General features: G+C 47.0%; 1 protein-coding gene across 1 annotated transcript in view; it reads left to right on the forward strand.

The window, feature by feature from the left end:
• Positions 1-25,056, forward strand: part of LOC311240507 (protein kinase C beta type-like) — a gene marked incomplete at its 5' end in the record, with an annotated part of 391,798 nt that overhangs the window by 282,189 nt on the left and 84,553 nt on the right. The window contains 2 exon segments of the mRNA XM_084329084.1: positions 413-509; positions 16,841-16,978. Coding sequence (XP_084185210.1) covers positions 413-509; positions 16,841-16,978 — 235 coding nt within the window.

The raw sequence follows: 25,056 nt of genomic DNA on the forward strand, positions 1-25,056 counted from the left end.
GTCCAGTGTGAGGACCGCATTGCCCAAACGTGCCTCCTGCTTCCGCTGTGCTCCTAGTGGGGGAGGTGTTCAAAGCTGCTCACTTATTGCACTGCTTGTATTTATTCTAAATTGCTCTCAAATGCCTAAAATGTAATTGTGATCGTACATTAATTAAACCTCTCTCCCCCTCTCTTCTCTCTCTCTCTTTGTCTCTCTATTGCTCTCTCTCTGTCTCTCTCTCTTTCTATCTCTCTCTGTGTGTCTCTCTCTCTGTGTGTCTCTCTCTCTCTGTCTCTCTCTCTGTGTCTCTATATCTCTCTGTCTCTATATCTCTCTCTCTCTCTCTCTCTCTCTCTCTCTCTCTCTCTCTCTCTCTCTCTCTCTCTCTCTCTCTCTCTCTCTCTCTCTCTCTCTCTCTCTCTCTCTGCAGGTTTAAACTCTTGTCTCAGGAAGAAGGGGAGTATTTTAACGTCCCGGTAGCTCCGGAGGGGGAGGAGGGCAACGAGGAGCTGAGACAGAAGTTTGAGGTATATGAGCGTGAGAGACATGCATTTGTATGTTCTGACTTTGTGTGTGGGTGTGCATGCGTGTGTGTGTGTGTGAGATTCAAGATTCAAGAGGTTTATTCATCACATACATACACAAGACGTACTGTATAGTGAAATGAAGGTGTCCATGCCTGCTTTGATTGTGCAAAAATACAAATAATAATACATTAATAATAGAATAAAAGAATAAAATAGAATAGAAATAAGAATAAAATATACATGATAGAAATAAAGATAAAATACAAAAGACAATGAGTCCTATGTACACTTTCTATACAATATACAGTTCTGCCCTATGTCACTATGCTATCCTATTCCTAACTATACTATACAAACACATCCAGTTATGTTTTGTTTTTTTCCTTTAAAGTGACCTTTTTCCTTTCCATTAAAGTGACCTCTTCTCATGTGATTAAAGTGACCTGTGGTGTGTTTGTGTGTGAGAGTGCAGATGTGTGGTGTGAGTGTTCATGTGTGCTTGTGTGTGTAGAGATCAGTGTGCAATGTTCTGATGGCCTGGCGTGTGTGTGTGTGTGTGTGTGTGTGTGTGTGTGTGTGTGTGTGTGTGTGTGTGTGTGTGTGGTGTGTGTGTGTGTGTGTGTGTGTTGTGTGTGTGTGTGTGTGTGTGTGTGTGTGTGTGTGTGTGTGTGTGTGTGTGTGTGTGTGTGTGTGTGTGTGTGTGTGTGTGTGTGTGTGTGTGTGTGAGAGAGGGAGAGTGTGTTAGTGTGTGAGACAGTCTCTGGGTGAGCTCTTAGCGGTTGGCAAGCAGACATACCATGCGCTCTGGCATGCTGTGGATCCAGACCTCTGTGTGTGTGTGTGTGTAGGCCCACTCATTAGCACATTTGGCAGACGAGAGGGACGGCACTGCTCTGTTCCTTTTCTCCTCTTCGCTTCTCCTCTTATCATCCCTCCATTTCTTTGTACACCACTATGAATCAAAACTACAAACATTATGGCTGCCTTGATACTATGAAATGATTTGATAATAATACAAAGGAATTGAATAAGTAATTAGCCGGCAGTTTCTAAGGGGATGAACCGAAATGCATGAAACGCAAATGAATCCCATTTGGTTTGAGGTAACATGGCTATCATAACCTCCCTGTCAACACTCAAAGATAATTCTGTTGCTTGACTTCATACAATCACACAAAGGTACTGTAGTGGAGCCTGCTTGTCCGGAAGTGCCATCTGTGTGTGTGTGTGTGGTGTGTGTGTGTGTGTGTGTGTGTGTGTGTGTGTGTGTGTGTGGTGTGTGTGTGTGTGTGTGTGTGTGTGTGTGTGTGTGTGTGTGTGTGTGTGTGTGTGTGTGTGTGTGTGTGTGTGTGTGTGTGTGTGTGTGTGTGTGTGTGTGTGTGTGTGTGCAGCTGGGCGCTGTCCCTGGTGCTGAACTGGATAGTGAGAGGCAACTGAAGTTTCCCTCTACATTCTTTAGTGCCGTCACTCAGAGCAAGTTAATGATTCATAATTGATGTTATTCTGTATTAAAAAAAAATTAAAAATCTTACTAGTTTAAATAAGCAATTTGAATTTCCCATATTTCCCATTGAGTTTTGTGTGAAAGGAATTTAAGGCGCCCCTCCAATCACCTGTGACACACTAGCACACATGTTCACTGTTGAGAGCCAGGTAGAGCCAGGTCGAGCCAGGTAGAGGGAGGTAGAGCCAGGTAGAGGGAGGTAGAGGCAGGTAGAGGCAGGTAGAGCCAGGTAGAGTGGGTAGAGGCAAGTAGAGCCAGGTAGAGGGGGTAGAGCCAGGTAGAGGCAGTAGAGCCAGGTAGAGGAAGGTAGAGCCAGGTAGAGGCAGGTAGAGCCAGGTAGAGGCAGGTAGAGCCAGGTAGAGGGAGGTAGAGCCAGGTAGAGGCAGGTAGAGCCAGGTAGAGGAAGGTAGAGGAAGGTAGAGCCAGGTAGAGGATGGTAGAGGGAGGTAGAGCCAGGTAGAGGAAGGTAGAGGGAGGTAGAGGCAGGTAGAGCCAGGTAGAGCCAGGTAGAGGCAGGTAGAGCCAGGTAGAGGAAGGTAGAGGGAGGTAGAGCCAGGTAGAGGAAGGTAGAGCCAGGTAGAGGGAGGTAGAGGCAGGTAGAGCCAGGTAGAGCCAGGTAGAGCCAGGTAGAGCCAGGTAGAGGCAGGTAGAGCCAGGTAGAGGCAGGTAGAGCCAGGTAGAGGCAGGTAGAGCCAGGTAGAGCCAGGTAGAGGAAGGTAGAGCCAGGTAGAGGGAGGTAGAGTCAGGTAGAGCCAGGTAGAGGGAGGTAGAGCCAGGTAGAGGGAGGTAGAGCCAGGTAGAGGAAGGTAGAGCCAGGTAAAGTGGGTAGAGCCAGGTAGAGTCAGGTAGAGCCAGGTAGAGGAAGGTAGAGCCAGGTAGAGCCAGGTAGAGCCAGGTAGAGGAAGGTAGAGCCAGGTAGAGGAAGGTAGAGCCAGGTAGAGGGAGGTAGAGGAAGGTAGAGCCGGGTCGAGGAAGGTAGAGCCAGGTAGAGGCAGATAGAGCCAGGTAGAGGTAGGTAGAGCCAGGTAGAGGAAGGTAGAGCCAGGTAGAGGTAGGTAGAGTCAGGTAGAGGTAGGTAGAGCCAGGTAGAGGCAGATAGAGCCAGGTAGAGGTAGGTAGAGTCAGGTAGAGGTAGGTAGAGCCAGGTAGAGGAAGGTAGAGCCAGGTAGAGGAAGGTAGAGGGATGTAGAGGGAGGTAGAGCCAGGTAGAGGCAGGTAGAGGCAGGTAGAGGCAGGTAGAGCCAGGTAGAGGAAGGTAGAGCCAGGTAGAGGAAGATAGAGCCAGGTAGAGCCAGGTAGAGCCGGGTAGAGGCAGGTAGAGCCAGGTAGAGCCAGGTAGAGGAGGTAGAGCCAGGTAGAGGCAGGTAGAGCCAGGTAGAGCCAGGTAGAGCCAGGTAGAGCCAGGTAGAGCCAGGTAGAGGGAGGTAGAGCCAGGTAGAGCCAGGTAGAGGGAGGTAGAGCCAGGTAGAGCCAGGTAGAGCCAGGTAGAGGGAGGTAGAGCCGGGTCGAGGAAGGTAGAGCCAGGTAGAGGAAGATAGAGCCAGGTAGAGGCAGATAGAGCCAGGTAGAGGGAGGTAGAGTCAGGTAGAGGTAGGTAGAGCCAGGTAGAGGAAGGTAGAGGGAGGTAGAGGAAGATAGAGCCAGGTAGAGCCAGGTAGAGCCAGGTAGAGGGAGGTAGAGTCAGGTAGAGGTACAGTAGGTAGAGCCAGGTAGAGGAAGGTAGAGGGAGGTAGAGGCAGATAGAGCCAGGTAGAGGTAGGTAGAGCCAGGTAGAGGCAGGTAAAGGCAGGTAGAGGAAGATAGAGCCGGGTAGAGCCAGGTAGAGGAAGATAGAGGCAGGTAGAGCCAGGTAGAGGAAGATAGAGCCAGGTAGAGCCAGGTAGAGGGAGGTAGAGCCAGGTAGAGCCAGGTAGAGGAAGATAGAGCCGGGTAGAGCCAGGTAGAGGAAGATAGAGCCGGGTAGAGCCAGGTAAAGCCAAGTAGAGCCAGGTAGAGGAAGATAGAGCCATGTAGAGGAAGATAGAGCCAGGTAGAGGCAGGTAGAGCCAGGTAGAGGAAGGTAGAGCCAGGTAGAGGCAGGTAGAGCCAGGTAGAGCCAGGTAGAGGAAGGTAGAGCCAGGTAGAGGAAGGTAGAGCCAGGTAGAGCCAGGTAGAGGAAGATAGAGCCATGTAGAGGAAGATAGAGCCAGGTAGAGGAATATAGAGCCGGGTAGAGCCAGGTAGAGCCAGGTAGAGGAAGGTAGAGCCAGGTAGAGGAAGGTAGAGCCAGGTAGAGGCAGGTAGAGCCAGGTAGAGGAAGGGAGAGCCAGGTAGAGCCAGGTAGAGGCAGGTAGAGGAAGGTAGAGCCAGGTAGAGGCAGGTAGAGGCAGGTAGAGGAAGGTAGAGCCAGGTAGAGGAAGGTAGAGCCAGGTAGAGGAAGGTAGAGTAGAGGAAGGTAGAGCCGGGTAGAGCCAGGTAGAGCCAGGTAGAGCCAGGTAGAGGGGGGTAGAGCCAAGTAGAGCCAGGTAGAGGAAGGTAGAGCCAGGTAGAGGAAGGTAGAGCCAGGTAGAGGGAGGTAGAGTAGAGGAAGGTAGAGCCAGGTAGAGGAAGGTAGAGCCAGGTAGAGCCAGGTAGAGGAAGGTAGAGCCAGGTAGAGGCAGGTAGAGGAAGATAGAGCCAGGTAGAGCCAGGTAGAGGAAGGTAGAGCCGGGTAGAGCCAGGTAGAGGAAGGTAGAGCAAAGTAGAGCCAGGTAGAGGCAGGTAGAGGCAGATAGAGCCAGGTAGAGCCAGGTAGAGCCAGGTAGAGGAAGGTAGAGCCAGGTAGAGGAAGGTGGAGGCAGGTAAAGCCAGGTAGAGCCAGGTAGAGGGAGGTAGAGGCAGGTAGAGCCAGGTAGAGGAAGGTAAAGCCAGGTAGAGCCAGGTAGAGCCAGGTAGAGCCAGGTAGAGCCAGGTAGAGGGAGGTAGAGCTAGGTAGAGCCAGGTAGAGGTAGGTAGAGCCAGGTAGAGGTAGGTAGAGCCAGGTAGAGGAAGGTAGAGCCAGGTAGAGCCAGGTAGAGCCAGGTAGAGCCAGGTAGAGGGAGGTAGAGCCAGGTAGAGCCAGGTAGAGGAAGGTAGAGCCAGGTAGAGGTAGGTAGAGCCAGGTAGAGGAAGGTAGAGCCAGGTAGAGCCAGGTAGAGGTAGGTAGAGCCAGGTAGAGGAAGGTAGAGCCAGGTAGAGGAAGGTAGAGCCGGGTAGAGCCAGGTAGAGGAAGATAGAGCCGGGTAGAGCCAGGTAAAGCCAAGTAGAGCCAGGTAGAGGAAGATAGAGCCATGTAGAGGAAGATAGAGCCAGGTAGAGGCAGGTAGAGCCAGGTAGAGGAAGGTAGAGCCAGGTAGAGGCAGGTAGAGCCGGGTAGAGCCAGGTAGAGCCAGGTAGAGGAAGGTAGAGCCAGGTAGAGGAAGGTAGAGCCAGGTAGAGCCAGGTAGAGGAAGATAGAGCCATGTAGAGGAAGATAGAGCCAGGTAGAGGAATATAGAGCCGGGTAGAGCCAGGTAGAGCCAGGTAGAGGAAGGTAGAGCCAGGTAGAGGAAGGTAGAGCCAGGTAGAGGCAGGTAGAGCCAGGTAGAGGAAGGTAGAGCCAGGTAGAGCCAGGTAGAGGCAGGTAGAGGAAGGTAGAGCCAGGTAGAGGCAGGTAGAGCCAGGTAGAGGAAGGTAGAGCCAGGTAGAGGAAGGTAGAGCCAGGTAGAGGAAGGTAGAGTAGAGGAAGGTAGAGCCGGGTAGAGCCAGGTAGAGCCAGGTAGAGCCAGGTAGAGGAAGGTAGAGCCAAGTAGAGCCAGGTAGAGGAAGGTAGAGCCAGGTAGAGGGAGGTAGAGTAGAGGAAGGTAGAGCCAGGTAGAGGAAGGTAGAGCCAGGTAGAGCCAGGTAGAGGAAGGTAGAGCCAGGTAGAGGCAGGTAGAGGAAGATAGAGCCAGGTAGAGCCAGGTAGAGGAAGGGAGAGCCGGGTAGAGCCAGGTAGAGGAAGGTAGAGCAAAGTAGAGCCAGGTAGAGGCAGGTAGAGGCAGATAGAGCCAGGTAGAGCCAGGTAGAGCCAGGTAGAGGAAGGTAGAGCCAGGTAGAGGAAGGTGGAGGCAGGTAAAGCCAGGTAGAGCCAGGTAGAGGGAGGTAGAGGCAGGTAGAGCCAGGTAGAGGAAGGTAAAGCCAGGTAGAGCCAGGTAGAGCCAGGTAGAGCCAGGTAGAGCCAGGTAGAGCCAGGTAGAGGGAGGTAGAGCTAGGTAGAGCCAGGTAGAGGTAGGTAGAGCCAGGTAGAGGTAGGTAGAGCCAGGTAGAGGAAGGTAGAGCCAGGTAGAGCCAGGTAGAGCCAGGTAGAGCCAGGTAGAGGGAGGTAGAGCCAGGTAGAGCCAGGTAGAGGAAGGTAGAGCCAGGTAGAGGTAGGTAGAGCCAGGTAGAGGAAGGTAGAGCCAGGTAGAGCCAGGTAGAGGTAGGTAGAGCCAGGTAGAGGAAGGTAGAGCCAGGTAGAGGAAGGTAGAGCCAGGTAGACCCAGGTAGGTAGAGCCAGCCACGGTCAGAGATTAGTCTGAGCTTGGCTGATTGAAGAGCATCACAAACGCACACTTGACAGTGGAGTCCGCGTGAAAAGCAAGGCTAGCTTTGGCCCAGAGCTGACCGACTGCCAACACCAATCCGTGTTGAATGGACCAGCGGGCAGTTCAAAACTACCCCCAGACATAGACCGGCAGAGCGGTTCAAAACTACCCCCAGACATAGACCGGCTGAGGCAGAGCGGTTCAAAACTACCCCCAGACATAGACCGGCTGAGGCAGAGCGGTTCAAAACTACCCCCAGACGTAGACCGGCTGAGGCAGAGCGGTTCAAAATTACCCCCAGACGTAGACCGGCTGAGGCAGAGCGGTTCAAAACTACCCCCAGACGTAGACTGGTTGAGGCAGAGCAGTTCAAAATTACCCCCAGACATAGACTGGTTGAGGCAGAGTCCGATGAAGAGGAGTGTACTGCACATGTCACTTTTGTTATAAACTGATTGATGACCTGGTGGTATTTTCAAGACATAATCATAATGTAATTTAGTTGATGTTCACACTGGTTTCTGTAACTAACGTTACATCCGTATAGCATCACTTCACCTCCCCACCTCCCTGACCCCACCTCCCTTCCCCAATCATCCTCCCTGACCCCACCTCCCTCCACCATCCTCCCTCCACCTCCTTCCACCTTCCTCCACCATCCTCCCGCCACCAAGTCAAGTCAAGTCAATTTTATTTATATAGCACATTTCCAAGCAGCGGCAGCTGGCACCAAAGTGCTTCACAGGCAGGTTGATAAAAACAAATTATTATACACCATTATACACCATCCTACCTCCACCTCCCTGAACCCACCTCTCTCCTCCACCATCCCCTCCCTCTTCTTAAAATGTTCTCTCCTAACCTTCAATGGCCGACACACCCCCTCCATCTCTCTCTCTCTCCCTGTCTCTCTGTCTGTCTGTCTGTCTGTCTGTCTGTCTGTCTGTCTGTCTGTCTGTCTGTCTGTCTGTCTGTCTGTCTGTCTGTCTGTCTGTCTCTCTGTCTGTATCTCTGTATGTATCTCTCCCCCTCTTGCTGTCTCTCTGTGTATGTATATATAACCCCCCCCCCCCTCTCTCTCTCTCTCTCTCTCTCTCTCTCTCTCTCTCTCTCTCTCTCCTCTCTCTCTCTGTGTCTCTCTCTCTCTATATATATATGTCCCCCTCTCTCTCTCTCTCTCTCTCTCTCTCTCTCTCTCTCTCTCTCTCTCTCTCTCTCTCTCTCTCTCTCTCTCTGTGTCTCTATATATATATATATATATATGTATCTCTATCTCTCTCTCCCCCTCTCTCTGTGTCTCTATCCTCAAGGTCACAGTGAAACCGTCTCCTCAGACATAGTCTCCTGGGGCCAGCTATCACACACACACACACACACACACACACACACACACACACACACACACACACACACACACACGCACACATATGCATGTCACGCAACCTCTAGGGCAAAGCTATCAGAGATATGCGTGAAAGCCAGACCGAGAAAGAAAGAGAGAGGAGAGAGAGAAAGAGAGATGGAGAAAAAGAGATACTTGTGTAACATGACCTGCATCCCTCTGTTTCACCCCATCTGTACACACTTATGCGCAGGCGTACACACAAACACACACAACCACACAAACACAAGCCACACAAACTCACAGTAATAAATAATTTATGATGCACGTACTCACACAAACACACACACACACACACACACACACACACACACACACACACACACACACACACACACACACACACACACACACACACACACACACACACAGGGGTGAACAGCTTTTTCTGACCCTATGCTGGGGCAAATAGCTCTGAAACACAGTTTGCTATTCACAGAGGAGGTGCAACGGGTGAAATGAGGCGGTAACTGCGTTCCATCAGCATTGTGTCCGGTGCTATTTGTGCGTATTTAAATGAGGTCATATGGGCAGAACATGTTCCCCTTTCTATGCAAATGTGTCCAAAAACACAAAAACTATTCACAACGGCCGGCGCAAATTGCACCGCACAGTTAAAGCGACGCTCTTAAAGTCTTCAGAAATCTGATAACTAGAAGTGATAACTAAGCGCATCTATAAAGGGGCGTCATTGCCAGCGTCTCGGGTGATCATGGCAGCAGTAATCATTGCCAGGCGAAGGCATGCATGTACTAATGAAAGAATATTTCTAATGAGAATATCACTTTTTGATTTAGGCGAGACTGAAATCAACTGGAGACACAGGTTGCCACCCCAAGTAATTCTTGATCTACTCTATGAAATCAAGGATGATATTGAGCCAACCACCCAGAGATCCCATGCAATCTTATTTATTATTTAAATATTGTATTCAACTTTGCAATGAGCCGGCAGACGAGAGCAAAGTGCCGCATGCGACATGTAAAAATATGGGTGATTTTGCTCAAGCTCCCACGCACACGCCCATATTCCGATCCGTGCAATAATATTCACGGGGGTAGGTCTCGTTGTGGGACACAAGTTCCCAATGCATTGTCCCGTGGGATTATGCTCCCCTGCTGTGCTATTAATTGAGGGGCAGATTTGCGGTGAATCAGAAAGGTCTTGAAAGAAATTGCCTTCCTGATATCTGCCAACAGTGCTGGCAGGTGCAGACTGCTCCACGAGCAAACTGCGCTGGAGCAAATCAGGAGCAAACTGCACACCTATGGGCGTGTTTGCGCTAGTATCTCATCCACGCAACAGGGTTTCCTGCAGAACCGGAGAACCAATTTCTGGGCGGGGCTTGAGGGGCATACAGCTTACCAAGCACTATGTGTGCACATGTGGATGGACCGAATGTGGGTTGCCAGATTATTTATTTAGTTTATTTAGTATTGACATATTCTATGTCCTTCTGTATGTATTAGTTTGCATAATATACATGTATTCATCAACTGACATTCAAAGATATACAGAAATTATTAATGTATTCATATTTAAATATTTTTATTTAACATTTATTTATCCAGTGGAAACCCATTGAGACCAAGGTCTCATTTACAATGGTGCCCCTGGTTACAACACGTTACAAGCAGCAATGATACAGAAGGTAGTAACTATACACTAGGTAGCCTACACAAGGTACACAGTACTGAAATATAAATACTAAAATGATATAGGGTAAGTGGCAACATAGCAACAGTCATACATATACTATGGTGCAAATACACAAGATACACAGGACATAGTGGTGTACTAAAATACTAAGGATACTAAATACAGGAGAAAACATAGCAGCATCCAGGTTAGGGTAAGGGATGACAAGAGAAAACATAGCAGCATATCAGGGAAGAAAAGCATTGGAACAATGAGTTTTGAGTGTTGATTTGAAAATGTTTGCTGAGGTTGCAACCCTGATGAAAATGAAATGAAAGCTGGCAGTGCATTCCACAATTTTGGTGCACAAAATGAGAATGCATTCTCTCCAAATATTTTCTTGTGAATGTGTAGTATACAGAGAAGGCCAGCATAAGAAGTGATGTTCACTAAGCTGGTAATGTGATGGTCTTTCTGGGAGACCAGCTTGGGTATACCGGTAGTGTGATGTAGTAGGAAGGGCCCCCGCTAAACGTGCCCACTTAAGGTGAGACACCCCAGGTGAATAGGCAAATATAATTTCTTTGGTTGATTTTGCTGCCAGGGTTCTCACCCGCACCAAGTCCTGGCACCACATCACCCCCACCCTCATCCACCTCCACTGGCTTCCAGTCAAGTCCTGCATCAATTTCAAGATCCTCCTCATCACCTACAAAGCCCTTCACTCCCTTGCCCCCCAGTACCTAGCGGACCTACTCCATCCCTACATTCCGCCTCGGAGGCTGCAGTCCTCTGACTCCAGTCTCCTCTCCATCCCCACCACCAACATGCGGACTGTTGGTCCCAGAGCCTTCTCTGTGGCCGCACCCACCCTCTGGAACTCCCTCCCTCCAAACATCCGTAGTGCTACATCCCTGCACTCTTTCAAATCCCAACTCAAAACCCACCTTTTCACCAAATTTGTAAATGACTCTGCCTGATTTCCCCATTTTTCTTTTGTTTTCTTTCTTTTCTTTCCTTTTGATTAATATTTTGTTCTTACGTTGTTCCCTGTCCCCCTCCCTTAGCTGTTAAGCGCCTTGGGTCTCCTGAAAGGCGCTATATAAATTCAAGATATTATTATTATTAATAGTCATTCCTACATTAAATTGAAGCTTAAGATGTTGGCTTGTAATGTGTATCCCTCTCATTTTCCAACGTATTGTAACAAAGAGTTAATCACCTATCAAAGACACTCTGACACATTGTGACAACCAACCCCATCATGGGGATGGTTGTCACACACTATGGGGTTGGTTGTCACCATGTATTTTAATGGGAAACATCTTAAAAAGAAGACAAGAAGGCAGAACAAAATTTGAAAGTTGAATTGCATTGACAAGTTGACAAATACATAACTTAATGCATCTTAACACTTTGACTGCCGGGACCCGTCTTTAGACGTCTTTCCTGGCCATGCTAAAGTTGCCGGGGGACGCTGTACAGCGTCCTTATATCAATATTTCAAAAATCTGCGATCGGATTCATAATGTCCCTCCGCTGGCCTGAGATCCACCAGCAGGACCCACTGAGCTCTCTGGCGGTTCAGGAGCGCCATCTGGTGGCCGATCGGCGCAACCGCTTAACAGGAAGCGCAGTAGAGGTTTTGCTGGTCAGCCATATTACTTCCGGGCACTCGGGATAGGTTCCGGCACTCTAGCTCGTCACACTACATAGCGATCGATTGCCAATAACTCGATAAACAACATGATTTGGACGTATATACCATTATACAAGCTGGAGATGGACCGGGTAATAATATATCCCATAATGATAAAAATTTCTACTCGACGATGATCGCCCAACGGCGCGCGGAGACTGGGGTGAGTTTCAGCGTGTAACGTTACCGTCTTCGATAATAACTGATATTATCAACATTTGACCCACATTAGATGATTGGTATAACGCTGCCCACGGAATTATAAACGCCCCCTCGCCCATCCGGTCAACATCAGATGACGTGTAGTAACTTCTAGAAGTACGTCTAGTTGGAATTTTTTATATCGCGCTGATTGCCATCAAACTGTATTTCATCATCAATATAATGCATTTGGGGCTATATATCACGTTCTGGAGAAAGCTGCAGAAAGAGATGAAAACATACTTATACATTAGACCATACTTTACTATGAATATGTGAATGAAAAAGTTTAACGTTGCTACACAATGAACAATACATATAGGACTTTGAATGGGCCCTAATAATGGCAATGTAGCAATAGAATTTAAAAAGTTATAGCCCTGCAAAGAAGGGGACTTTCTCCATAGACAAATAGCACTGGCAATCTATGGTATATCATTAATTTAACCTTAGGCAACCAAAGTGTTAACATGAACATAAACAGGAAACACATTTTTTTTTTTTTTTTTTTTTTTATTATTGCAAAACAAAAATTATTAAAAGTCAGTACTCAACACATAATGCATAATGAAACTAACAGACAAGGTGGCTAAAATTACATGCAAGTACAGAAACAGAAAACTAAAAAAAGTCTATAATAATATTTTAACGTATATAGTGTATATCCAACGAAATTACCAATTATACAAATGCCTTATACAGGATATACCCCTAATACCTATTTTCTAAAACCCTACACACATATGCTCCAGCTCGAACCCCCCCCTCCCGGACCCCTCCTTGGATAGTACCTCCATTATCCCTCACTCTAACCAGACACTACCATTATAAGCTAGCTTTTATTCTCTCCACCACTTCTAACCACATTGACATTTTGGATTCGTTGAGACCCAGAATTCTTGCTGTAGATATTTCTTGATAAATCACATCGAGATATGTAAGAGACCAAACCTTCCTGCAAATTTTTTCTGGTTGAAACCAGCGTGATGCGATCAGGAAACACATCTTTAGGCCATCTTATATAACAAAATAAGAACACAATAAATCGGCCTAACAATAATAGCCTACACAACATGTGACAACCAACCCCAAATAAAATGTGACTACCAACCCCAACTGGAATGTCTTGATAGCATCAAGGCTAACAGCCATCTAACAACTAGTTAGCTAGCTAACAACAATCTAAACTATAGCTATCCCTTCACACTTTTTAAGGGTAATAATTGTTTCATTATAAACCAATTGTGTAAAAGCCTAGAAGAAAAATACTGAGGAGCGGAATATTTACAAATGGACATGAAAAACACAAAAAGTCCTCTCACCTCAAGTTCAGCTGTTTCACTCCAAAGATGACAATGTAGGTGAACTCTGACTCCAATTCTGGACATTTAAATACCAAAATATGGGAGACAGGACCCTCTGGTGGTGAAATATAATGAATGTGACAACCTACCTGTGTGACAATGTCCCCCGTTCTCCCCTACCCTGCATCTTTGTCCAGAGGGGTTTGTTGATATATCATTCATAGCCTGATTTATAGTACATTTATAAAAAAAAATGGCGAATTTTTTTTATGACTGTAGACAGCATTTCCTGATTTATGGGATGATAAAAAGACAAAAAGCCACAATCCCTTCTGGACAAAGTTCACTGTTATGTGTCAACTAGGGCTGACCCATATTCAGCGATTAGTCGACTAATCGGTCGAAAGGAGCCGTAGTCGACTGGCCAACCTCTTAGTCGAATATAATTTAAAAAAAAAGTAAAAAGTAAAATAATATTATTAAAATTTTTTTTATCATTCTTTCCAAAAGAAAAGAGGCCTAGAAGCGTGGCTAACGCTAATGACACGTATACCAGAGGCTAACTGCCTAAGAAAACAGGCACAGAGGCACTGAAAGAGGATTTCACCCATCTAATGAACACACTAGACTAGACAAATAATATCAAGATGTATCCATCAGTGGACCAATTGCATGCTTTTGCAGAGGACAAGAAGCCTTCAGTCGACTCCTTCAGACATTAAGCACCCCCCACAGCCCAAATGGAATGATAACAAATAATTAATTTTTTTTAAATATTATACTTTTTATTTTTATTTTTTTAAGTCGACCAATAGTCGACTAACGGCAAATTTTTACCAATCCTAGTCGACCATCCAAATCCTTAGTCGGGGACAGCCCTAGTGTCAACATAATGAAACAAATGTTTTTAATCTGGCATCATCCAATGTTGGTATTTATACCCTAATGTCATATGCAAATTAGTGCATATTTAATTAGGTAACGCCTATTTTGCATATATAAACATAAGATCTCAGATCTCACAAACTTGCAATAAATTTTTTCTTAGTTGTTATGTGCATAACAAACTGGGAAAGTTTCATAGTGATATCTATTCAAATATTAGTTTTGCCTATTCACCTGGGGTGTCTCGCCTTAACTCATTCTGCGCCAGTCACGAGAAAAGTCGGGTTAACTCGCCAACCGCTCAGCGTCAATCACGAGAAAACTCGGGTTTTAATCGTTATTTCTTTTATTAGCTATATCCATAAATTTTTCATCCATCCAGCCTGATGTTATCATTGGGAATGGGTCTGAGCTCGCAAAAGGGCAAATACCGCCGCCTACGCCTTCCAGCCGGTATTGCACTCTATTAGAAATGGTGTAGTTTCTTTTCTGGGCCGATCTGAGCCGTGCAGGCGGGGTTTAAATACTCCTGCAGGACAAGCGTTTACAAACGTTACATCTGCGATGCTACCCCCCCCCCTACGAGGGCCATTTCATGTATGCACGAGGAAGGATAATAATCATAATCTAGCGTTGAGTCTTTTCCTGGGATTACTAAGAATCACAAACTATACTCATATTCAAAATGGTGTAAAACGGAAATGTACGGATGAAAAAACAATCTGTTTTGTGCATGTTGACTGGAAGCAACTCACTAACTATCGACGGGTGTATTAGACCCATAGCTATAATATAAGATATATTTTAACCACTCGCAAATCTCGCAGTCTCCCCATTGATTAAAACGATGGCGTTCTAGCGCCCCCTGGCGCCCCGACCCCTGGCGCTGATTGAGTTAAGGGTGCTATTACCACCGCACAATCCATTCTTTGTGAATTCGCCCCACAGTCATGCTAAAGTGTTATTCTGAGGGAGATGAGGAGGGAGAAGAAAACAAATACTGTATATCCTCAAAGTACCTGTTATCATTAAGATTGGAAATATACAGCAGTCCCTCTCTCTCTCTATCTCTCTACTGTATGTCTCTTTCTCTAAATGTCTCTACATATATATGTCTCTATGTCTTTCACTCTGTCTCTCTACCTCTGTTTCTGTGTGTCTATCTATCTCCCTCTGTCTCTCTCTACATCTGTCTGTGTCTCTACCTCTCTCCCTCTGCCTTTCTCTACCTCTGTTCCCGTGCCTCTCTCTATCTATCTTTCTGTTTCTCTCTACCTCTGTCTACCTCTCTCCATCTAAATGTTCTATCTGTGTCTCTCTCTACCTCTCTCCATCTAAATGTTCTATCTGTGTCTCTCTCTACCTCTCCATCTAAATGTTCTATCTGTGTCTCTCTCTACCTCTCTCCATCTAAATGTTCTATCTGTGTCTCTCTACCTCTCAATCTAAATGTCCTCTCTGTGTCTCTCTACCTCTCAATCTAAATGTCCTCTGTGTCTCTCTACCTCTCAATCTAAATGTCCTCTCTGTGTCTCTCTACCTCTCTCAATCTAAATGGACTCTCTGTGTCTCTCTCTCTACCTCTCTCAATCTAAATGTTCTCTCTGTCTCTCTCTACCTCTCTCAATCTAAATGTCCTCTCTGTGTCTCTCTACCTCTCTCAATCTAAATGACCTCTCTGTGTCTCTCTACCTCTCTCAATCTAAATGTCCTCTCTGTGTCTCTCTACCTCTCTCAATCTAAATTGTCTCTCTGTGTCTCTCTCTACCTCTCTCAATCTAAATGTTCTCCCACCTCTTCCACCCACCTGTTTTAATGGAAATACCACACATGTCTGTCTGCTCTCTCTAGATTGAAGCTAGATTAGATATAGATATAGGGGGGGGGGTGAGAAAGAGAGCAGGGTATAGCTAAGAGTTAGGGGAGGGTAGAGAGACAGAAGAGAGAGAACAGAGAGAGAGAAGACGGTGAGCGAGAAAGGAAGACAGAGTACTGTTATTCTCTGAAGGTTGTGTCTGGAGAGAGCATCACCTCTAGCACGCTCTGCTGCTCACAAATACCCCGACCTCTGTCTCTGTGTGTGTGCGTGCGTTTGTGTGTGTCCATATGTGTGTGTACTCTTTTTTCTTCTATCCTTGTGAGGACCAAGTGTCCACAAGGATGAGCTGAATCTGTTATTTAGGACATTTTTCAAGGCCATATTAGGGGTTACATTAAGGGTTAGAATCAGGGTCAAGGTAAAGGGGAAGGGTTAAGGTTACCGTAGGCATGCGATGAGGGGTTGGTGTAAAGGACTAGGGATTGAATATATTCACTAGTCCTCGCAAGTATATACATATAACACGTGTGTGTGTGTGTGTGTGTGTGTCAGAACAGATGGAGATGGATAGAGCATTTTATCCATTGATGAGCTGAGAGGAGTACTGTCCCGGTTGGCATCACCGACACACATTGCCACACACACACACACACACACACACACACACACACACACGCACACGCACAAACGAACAAACATGCATGTCCGCATACAGCATTATCTCTCTCTCTCTCTCTCTCTCTCTCTCTCTCTCTCTCTCTCTCTCTCTCTCTCACACACACACACAGACGGATGCATACCGGCATACACACACACATATACAAACATAGAGACAGGCACACACATTCATGCACAAACATACTGACATACTGTTGTACACATACACACACACACAGACACACACAGAGAGACACACACACACACACACACACACACACACACACACACACACACACACACACACACACACACACACACACACACACACACACACACACACACACACACACACACACACACACAGAGACACACTTGAGGGAGAGGAGGATGGTTCATGTGACAGTTTTGAAGACAGCTCCTTGAGAGAAGCAGTTACTGCACAATACAGCTCAATACAGCACAATGGATAAGAGGGCTGTAGTGCATGTGATGTGCTGATCATGACGTGGATTAGAATCTGCTTCATATCTTCTTTTCTTCTCCTCCCATCCTTTATGTTATTTCACATGATTAGAAACTATTTGCCACATAAGTGAGGACCAGGGTCTTATGGGAGCATGAAAGCCTTGTTCTCATGTGTCCTCCCGGTGTCGTGTCGTCCCTCTCTCCCCCGTGCAGAGGGCCAAGATCGGTCCGACTAAGAACACGGATGCCGCTGCCAACGCCAGCCGCTTCGACTCTAACGGCAACCGAGACCGCATGAAGCTCTCCGACTTCAACTTCCTCATAGTGCTCGGCAAGGGCAGCTTTGGCAAGGTAAAGCCCTTCTGTATGTCTGTGTGTGTGTCTGCGTGTTTATGTGTGTGTGCATGTGTGTGTGTGTGCGTTTATGTGTGCGTGTGTGTGTGTGTTCATAGGTCTGCTGTTTCTTTGAGTTGTGCACTCGTTCAAGCGATGAGTTCATTAACTCAACATACAATAATAACCTTTTCACCATATAGGGGGGGGGGGCAGTGGATGCTTGAAATGGTTGCGATTGGTGTACAGTTCCTCCCTGCACTTGAAGTGAAGTGAATCAATTCAATAAAAATCTAAAGTAATTATATCATGACTAACAGCACAAACCAAACAAAAATGAATGCTTAAAACAATCAACAAAAATGCATTAAATCATCATTAACCTGTTAAGCCCTAGCCCTATTTTCAGAAAATCCACCTAAAAATACATACCTAAGTACTGTAGATGGAAGATTCTGTTATTTTTCGGGATTATCTTCCACAAAACTGAACGTTATTGGCGCAGAGTTAGTTTGTCTACCTTCTGTGAACGTTTAGTAAAAAATCTGCATTGCAAATCGATACAAAATGGCGGAGCAGTTTCCATTATAAAGAAATAACTGTACTTACAGTAGATTTCATTCACGGTTCTTGCTGCACACCTGGTAATACTAAATCCAAATTGAACTCTGCCATTGGAAAGAGTAGATTTGTGTTACGACGGAGCAGGTAAGGTTCCAGTTGTGGAGGAATAAACAGAGGCAGAGATTTATTTGCTCGTTAACAGTGGTTCTTAGAAGAACAGAACACCTAGAGCAAATACGAATAGGGCAACACTGACGCCGAGCGTCTAGTAGACAAAAGGATAACAGGAAGCAACAGCAAAGTCCAAGTCCAGTGGTACCGCCGTGTACCGCGCTACCGCTGGTGGGAATGTGAAGGGCCGACGACTAGAACACAGGGAGACAGGGGTTAAGTTGGTCCACATACCAAGCATACCACACGCACCACAGTGACAGCCAATCAGGGAACCCAGACAATAAGTGACAGGGGAGACAAGTGACATGGGAGACAAGTGACAGGTGACAGAATGGTGAGTGGTTCTCAGGCAGCAGCTAGAGAACCCAGAACGTCACAGTACCTCCCCCCGACGAATGGCACCAGACGTTCACCTAGGGGCCTCGGGATGCAGCCGCCGGTAATCATCGATCAGGCTGGGATCTAAGAAATCCCTTTGAGGCACCCAAGAACGCTCTTCTATCCCGTACCCCTCCCAATCCACCAAGAACTGAAACCCCCTACCCCTCCGCCTACAACCCAGGATCCTCCGCACCGTGTAGACAGGCTGACCATCAATAATACGAGGGGGAGGAACCGCAGGAAGTTGCGGGGCCAAGGGCGATGAGAGGAATGGCTTCAACAGGGACACATGAAACGTCGGCTGAACCCTCATAGAGCTCGGAAGCCGCAGCCTGTAAGCCACAGGGTTCACCCGACGAACCACTCTAAAGGGTCCTATGAAGCGAGGAGCCAGCTTCCTGGATTCCACCCAGAGAGGGAGATCATGGGTGGAAAGCCAAACCCGCTGCCCAGGACGGAAAACCGGAGCCGGACAGCGCTTGCGGTTAGCCTGCCGCTGAGCTTTAACCGAAGCCTTCTGCAGCGCCGTTCGAACCCGGCTCCACATCCTGCGACAGTGAGCCACATGTGCCTGAGCCAATGGCACCTCAGCCTCCTGCTCCTGCTCGGGAAACCTCGAGGAGGTTGAAAACCATATTGACACTGAAAGGGAGACATACCAGGCCAACCTCCTACTCCACGTTGCCGGACAACCGGCAACGTAACACCTCAAGACCCCCTCCAGGTCCTGGTTGACGCGCTCCGTCTGCCCGTTCGACTGCGGATCGAACCCAGACGACAGGCTGACGGAGGCGCCGAGGCCGGCGGCAAACGCCTTCCAGAACCTGGAGGCGAACTGAGGACCTCGGTCAGACACAATATCCACTGGAAGCCTGTGGACCCGAAAGACGTGCTGTACCACCAGATCAGCCGTCTCTCGGGCCGAGGGAAGCTTGGGGAGGGGAATGAAGTGGGCCGCCTTAGAGAAACGGTCCACCACCACCAAAATGGTAGTGAACCCATCTGACAGGGAAAGGCCAGAAATAAAATCCAGGGATATGTGCGACCAGGGGCGTTTGGGAATAGGAAGCGGCCGGAGGAGACCCACTGGTGCACAGCGAGAGGTCTGTCAGAGCCGATCTTACCACCCTATCTATGCCCCAAGACACGGGTGCCAAAATCAAGGCCTGTGGAATAATAGGATGGGGCTTCTCCTCCCGACCCGGAAGATCAAACTGGTGCGACAACGCGTCAGGTTTGACATTCTTGGAACCGGGCCGATAGGAGATGGAAAATCTAAATCGAGTGAAGAATAACGCCCACCTGGCCTGGCGAGCGTTAAGGCGTTTAGCCCCTTGGATGTAAGCCAAGTTCTTATGATCAGTCCAAACAATGAAGGGATGTGTCTCCATTCCTCCAGTGCTAACTTGATTGCCAATAACTCCCGCACCTTACAGATACAATAAAAAAAAGTACAAGTGTCCTGTGCAACAGAGGAATTGAGCCCACCTGCCAGCGCCTTCCCAGGACCTAGCGGGCTCCTCCTTTTCCCGACAACACCTGACAGCTGCCGAACTCATGGCCGGTGCGTCCACACCGGAAGCAGCGTCTTTCTTCTATGAAGCGCCGTCGCTCCTCGTCCGAGAGCGACAGCGCCCCAAGCTGCATGGATTCATCACCCAGTGGCTCACTTGTGTATTGCGGAAAGCTATCGACACCGGAAGAAGAAGGAACACGTACCTGAGTCGATGTACCTCGCTCACGTTCCCTCTCCCGGTGCCGATTGTCCATGCGGATGGCCATGTTGACAATGCCATCCAATTGCTCCGGCAACTCACGAACGGAGAGCTCGTCCCTCATCCGAACGGAGAGCCCCTGGACAAACAAGACACAACAGGGAATCTCAGGCCAAGCTGCCTCCGGAGCCACGATTCTGAAGTCAATGGCGTAATCTGCTACAGTGCGGAGGCCCTGCCGGCAGTCTGTAGACATGGATTTATGATGTGATGTCATCTGCTAAAGAGGTTCAAATAATGAGGAAATCAATTGATCTGATTACACGGTTATTTTTAAGCTTTCATTGTCTCTGGTCTTGAACTATGATGGACAGAGTCACTTTTCTCCCTGACAATATACTGCATTTCATCAGTTGTAGTGAAATTATGAAAGTACAGTCTTACATGTTCATATTCTCTAATCTAATACACACCAATCTACACGGTCTGGCTATGCACATATCTTTGCACATATCATATTATTATTATCTAAACCTGCTGATTTATGCCATTTAGACATACTGTGAATATATTGTAAAAGTTACACACAAATCCCATTTACCAAAACTGTGATGAATGTCAGAACCCTTTGTCTAAACAGGTTGCTGTGCAATGCTTGCTCCATAAATGAGACCCTGTGTGTGTGTGTGTGTGTGTGTGTGTGTGTGTGTGTGTGTGTGTGTGTGTGTGTGTGTGTGTGTGTGTGTGTGTGTGTGTGTGTGTGTGTGTGTGTGTGTGTGTGTGTGTGTGTGTGTGTGTGTGTGTGTGTGTGTGTGTGTGTGTGTGTGTGTGTGTGTGTGTGTGTGTGTGTGTGTGTGTGTGCCTTTCTGAATGAAAACAAGAGTGCTATCTCCTGTCACCCAGAGACAGCCTCATATAACGAGAGATGACGGATTGGAGGGATGAAAGATGAATGGAGAGAGAGAGAGAGAGAAAGAGAGAGAAGATGATGAGCAGATAGATAGTGATAAGAGACAGGGACTATGACCTGATGATAGGATAGCTAGATGAAAAGAGAGAGAGAGGGAGAAAGAGAGAGAGCGGAATGGAGAGAGATGAAGGGAGAGAGTGAGTGAGAGCAAGGCATGGGAAGGTAGCATGAATGAATGAATGGTAGATATACAGTAAATTGATTCACAGAGAGGGCTATAGAAAAAGCAACAGAGAGAAAGATAGAGAAAGACTGAATAAATGGAGAGAGAGAGGGGGGGAGAGATGGAGAGAGACAGAGACAGAGAGAGAAGATGATGAGCAGATAGATAGTGATAAGAGACAAGAACTATGACGTGATGATAGGATAGCTAGATGAAGAGAGAGAGAGGGATGAGGGAGAGGGAGAAAGAGCAGAATGGAGAGAGATGAAGGGGGAGATTAGGTGAGAGCAAGGCATGGGAAGGTAGCATGAATGAATGAATGGTAGATATAAATGGATTCACAGAGAGGGCTATAGAAAAAGCAACAGAGAGAAAGATAGAGAGACTGAATAAATGAATTGAGGGAAGTAGAAAAAGAGAGATGGAGAGATAGATAAAGAGAGAGGGGGGAGAGGGAGGGAGGGAGAGAGAGGGGGAGGGAGGGAGCAAGTGAAGGCATGAATGAGAGAAGTAGAGAGAAACAGAATCATACTGAGACATAGAGAGAGAGACCAGGCTGAGAGAAATAGGGAGAGATAGAGGAGAGCCAGATCAGGTGAGGGAGAAATATTTAGAGTTAAAAAAGACCATATATATATATATATATATATATATATATATATATATATATATATATATATATATATATATATATATATATATATATATATATATAATGAGAGAGAGATGGAGAGAGAGAGAGACAGAGGGAGAGAGAGAGAGAGACGGAGATAGAGAGAGAGAGAGAGAGGAAGAGAGAGAGAGAGAGAGAGGGGCTATTGTCTGTGTACCAGACCTGTGTGCCCACTGCCTGCTGTTTCCATAGCAACAGGCATTTAAAGCCATACGGATACATCAATGACTGAGTCCAGGGTCATATCATTACTGGGATATCTGACACACACACACACACACACACACACACACACACACACACACACACACACACACACACACACACACACATGCACACGCACACATAGACACACTAAAATGACACACATTCTATTGAAGGACGCAGACACACAGACATTCATGCATGCACAAGACATTCTCTCACACACACAAAGTGACATTCACACACATACAGGCTCCCACATTCTATTGAATCATGCAGACAGAGGTGTGTGCACAGAATCCATTGAAATGTAAAGACATTCTCTCTTTCTTTCTCTCTCTATTTCTCTCTCTCTTTCTCTCTCTCTCTCTCTCTCTCTCTCTCTCTCTCACACACACACACACACAGACACATGTTGCGTGGGTGGCTGGTACCTCCACTACTGCTAGTTTTACCACACTGTGTCTTGAGGACATCCTGTCTGTCTCTGTCTGTCTGTCTGTCTGTCTGAGGACATCCTGTCAAGTCAAGTCAAGTCAATTTTATTTATATAGCACATTTCCAAGCAGCGGCAGCTGGCACCAAAGTACTTCACATGCAGGTTGATAAAAAAACAAAATATTACGATGCAAGATATAAAATTAAAAACACAGTAAAACAATGAATGTAATAAAAACAGGTAGGACACAGTAAAGCAAAGAAGATAGAAGGGCCAGGGGTCTAGAAGATAGAAGGGCCAGGGGTCTAGTGGTGATTAAGTGGGGGGGAAGGCCAGGGAGAACAGGTAGGTTTTTAAAAGTGATTTAAAAACCTGCAAGGTCTGGGCGGCCCGTATATTGAGGGGGAGGCTGTTCCACAGTCTAGGCGCTGCGGTGGAGAAGGCTCTGTCCCCCCTAGTCTTGAGCCTAGGTCTAGGCACCACCAATAGCAGCTGGTCAGCTGATCTAAGGGATCGGTGGGGGGTGTGGCGGTGCAAGAGCTCAGATATATAGGGAGGAGCCGTGCCATTGAGTGATTTAAAAACATTTAGGGCTAATTAAAAATCTATCCTAAAGCGAACAGGCAGCCAATGGAGCGAGGCCAGAACTGGGCTGATGTGCTCATGTTTTTTTGTTTTGGTGAGGAGGCGCGCGGCTGCGTTCTGCACCAGTTGTAGGCGGCGAAGCAGGGATTTGTCGATGCCTGTGTAGAGGGCATTGCAATAGTCGAGGCGAGTGGTGACAAAGGCATGTATCACCGTCTCTAGGTTACTTTGGGAGAGGTATGCCTTTGTCTTCGCCAGGAGTCTGAGGTGGTAAAACTGTTTTTGACTACGCGCTGACCTGTTTATCGAATTTCAAATTGCTGTCGAAGATAACCCAGAGGTTCCTGACAGAGGTGGAGAGGTTTGGACCCAGGGGACCAAGTGCGTCGATGAGGGGGGCCGGGGGGGCACTATTAAAAACAATGACCTCTGTTTTCCCTTCGTTTAGTGTCAGGGAGTTTTCAGACATCCAGCACTTGATCTCTGCCAGGCAGTCAAGTAGCGGTTGTATTGATGTTTTCCCTTGGGTGGATTTTAGGGGGAGGTAGACCTGCATGTCATCGGCGAAGCAATGGAATGAGATATTATGTTTTGCCAAGATCTGGCCTAGGGGGAGTATATATAAGAGGAAGGAAGAGGGTGGGACCCAATATCGAGCCTTGGGGCACCTCGCAGGTGAGGGGGGCCACAGAGGAAGTGAAGTCACCGAATTGGACAGAGAATGAATGAATGAATGAATGAATGAATGAATGAATGAATGAATGAATGAATGAATGAATGAATGAATGAATGAAAACTTTATTTAACAGATTGCAGAATGGGTACAATACAGTACGGCTTAATACATACAATTGTTAAGGGGATGCAGACCTGAGAAAGACGTTTGTCTTGTTTCCATCAGGGTCCCCCATTTTCAATTCATATAGACATTTATGACATACACAACATACATGACATTTATGGCATAGGGACATATAGTACTGATACATTTGTGACATAAGCGGTATTCAAATATACAGTACTGTTACCCCTAGATCCTGACAGAGTATATACATATGATGGGGAGGGGGGACTGTACATTAGGAGGGGGTGGGTGGGTGGGAGGGAAATATACATACGGCGGGGAGGGAATATATACATGCGGTGGGGAGGAGACTGTCTATTAGGAGGTGGTGGGGGTTTTGGGCATTTACGGTGGCCAGTTTCGAATTGCAGCCTCCCGTAGGTGCTCTTTAAGAGCGGTTTTGAATGTGGGCAGGGATTCACATTCCTTTACAGCTTTGGGTAGGGCGTTCCACATTGTTGTGGCATAATTGCGAAACGTGTTTAGTCCCTTGTTTGAGCTGAATCTGGGTTTAACATGATTTGTTGAGCTTCCTCTGGTGTAGTGGTTGTGGTATTCACTGACCTTTGGGAAGTATTTTGACATGTACATGGGCACCCCGGTCGTATAGTGTATCTTGTAGACCAGGCCCATTGCAAGTTGCTGTACTCTGTCGTCTACTCTAAGCCATCCTAGGTTGTCAAAGTGGGCAGGGGTGAGGTGGGTTCTGGGGTTCAGGTCAAGTAGTAGTCTGACCAGTTTGTTTTGTGATGTTTGTAATTTTGTTTTAAGCGCCTTTGAGGTGCTTTGGTACCATGAGGTGCACGCATAGTCATAGTACCCTTGAATGAGTGCTCCTGCCAGAGTCTTCAGGGTATTCTTGTTTACCAGAGAGGAGATCCGGTACAAGAATCTAGTTCGTTGGTTGACTTTTTTTTATTACATTGGATGCCATTTTGTCACAGGAAAGATTTGCCTCTAGGATGGAACCCAGGTAGGTAATTTCGTCTTTCCTTGTGACAATATTGTCACCCACTGTAACTGAGAAGCCGTCGGTCTTGCTGAGTTTGTGAGAAGGTCCGGTTGCATAAGTAGGACCGGAACCAGTCTAAGGCGGGGCCCCTAAGGCCTATGTGATGCTCGAGGAGAGCTAAAAGGATGTTGTGAATCTACCGTGTCAAAGGCGGCTGTGAGGTCAAGGAGTAGTGGTAGGGATGGGTTGCCTGCATCAGCAGCTGAAATCAGGTCATTTAAGACACGGAGGAGGGCCGTTTCAGTGCTGTGTCGTGTAACAAGGAATGATTGTAGCTGTATGTAGACTATGCGCTCCAGGATTTTTATTTATTTTTTAATAATTTTTTAGCATTTTTACAGCTTTATTGGTCACGCAGGACCGACAGAGGAG

Source organism: Notolepis coatsorum, assembly GCF_963971535.1.
Source record: "Notolepis coatsorum genome assembly, chromosome: 14".
Lineage (NCBI taxonomy): Eukaryota > Metazoa > Chordata > Actinopteri > Aulopiformes > Paralepididae > Notolepis > Notolepis coatsorum.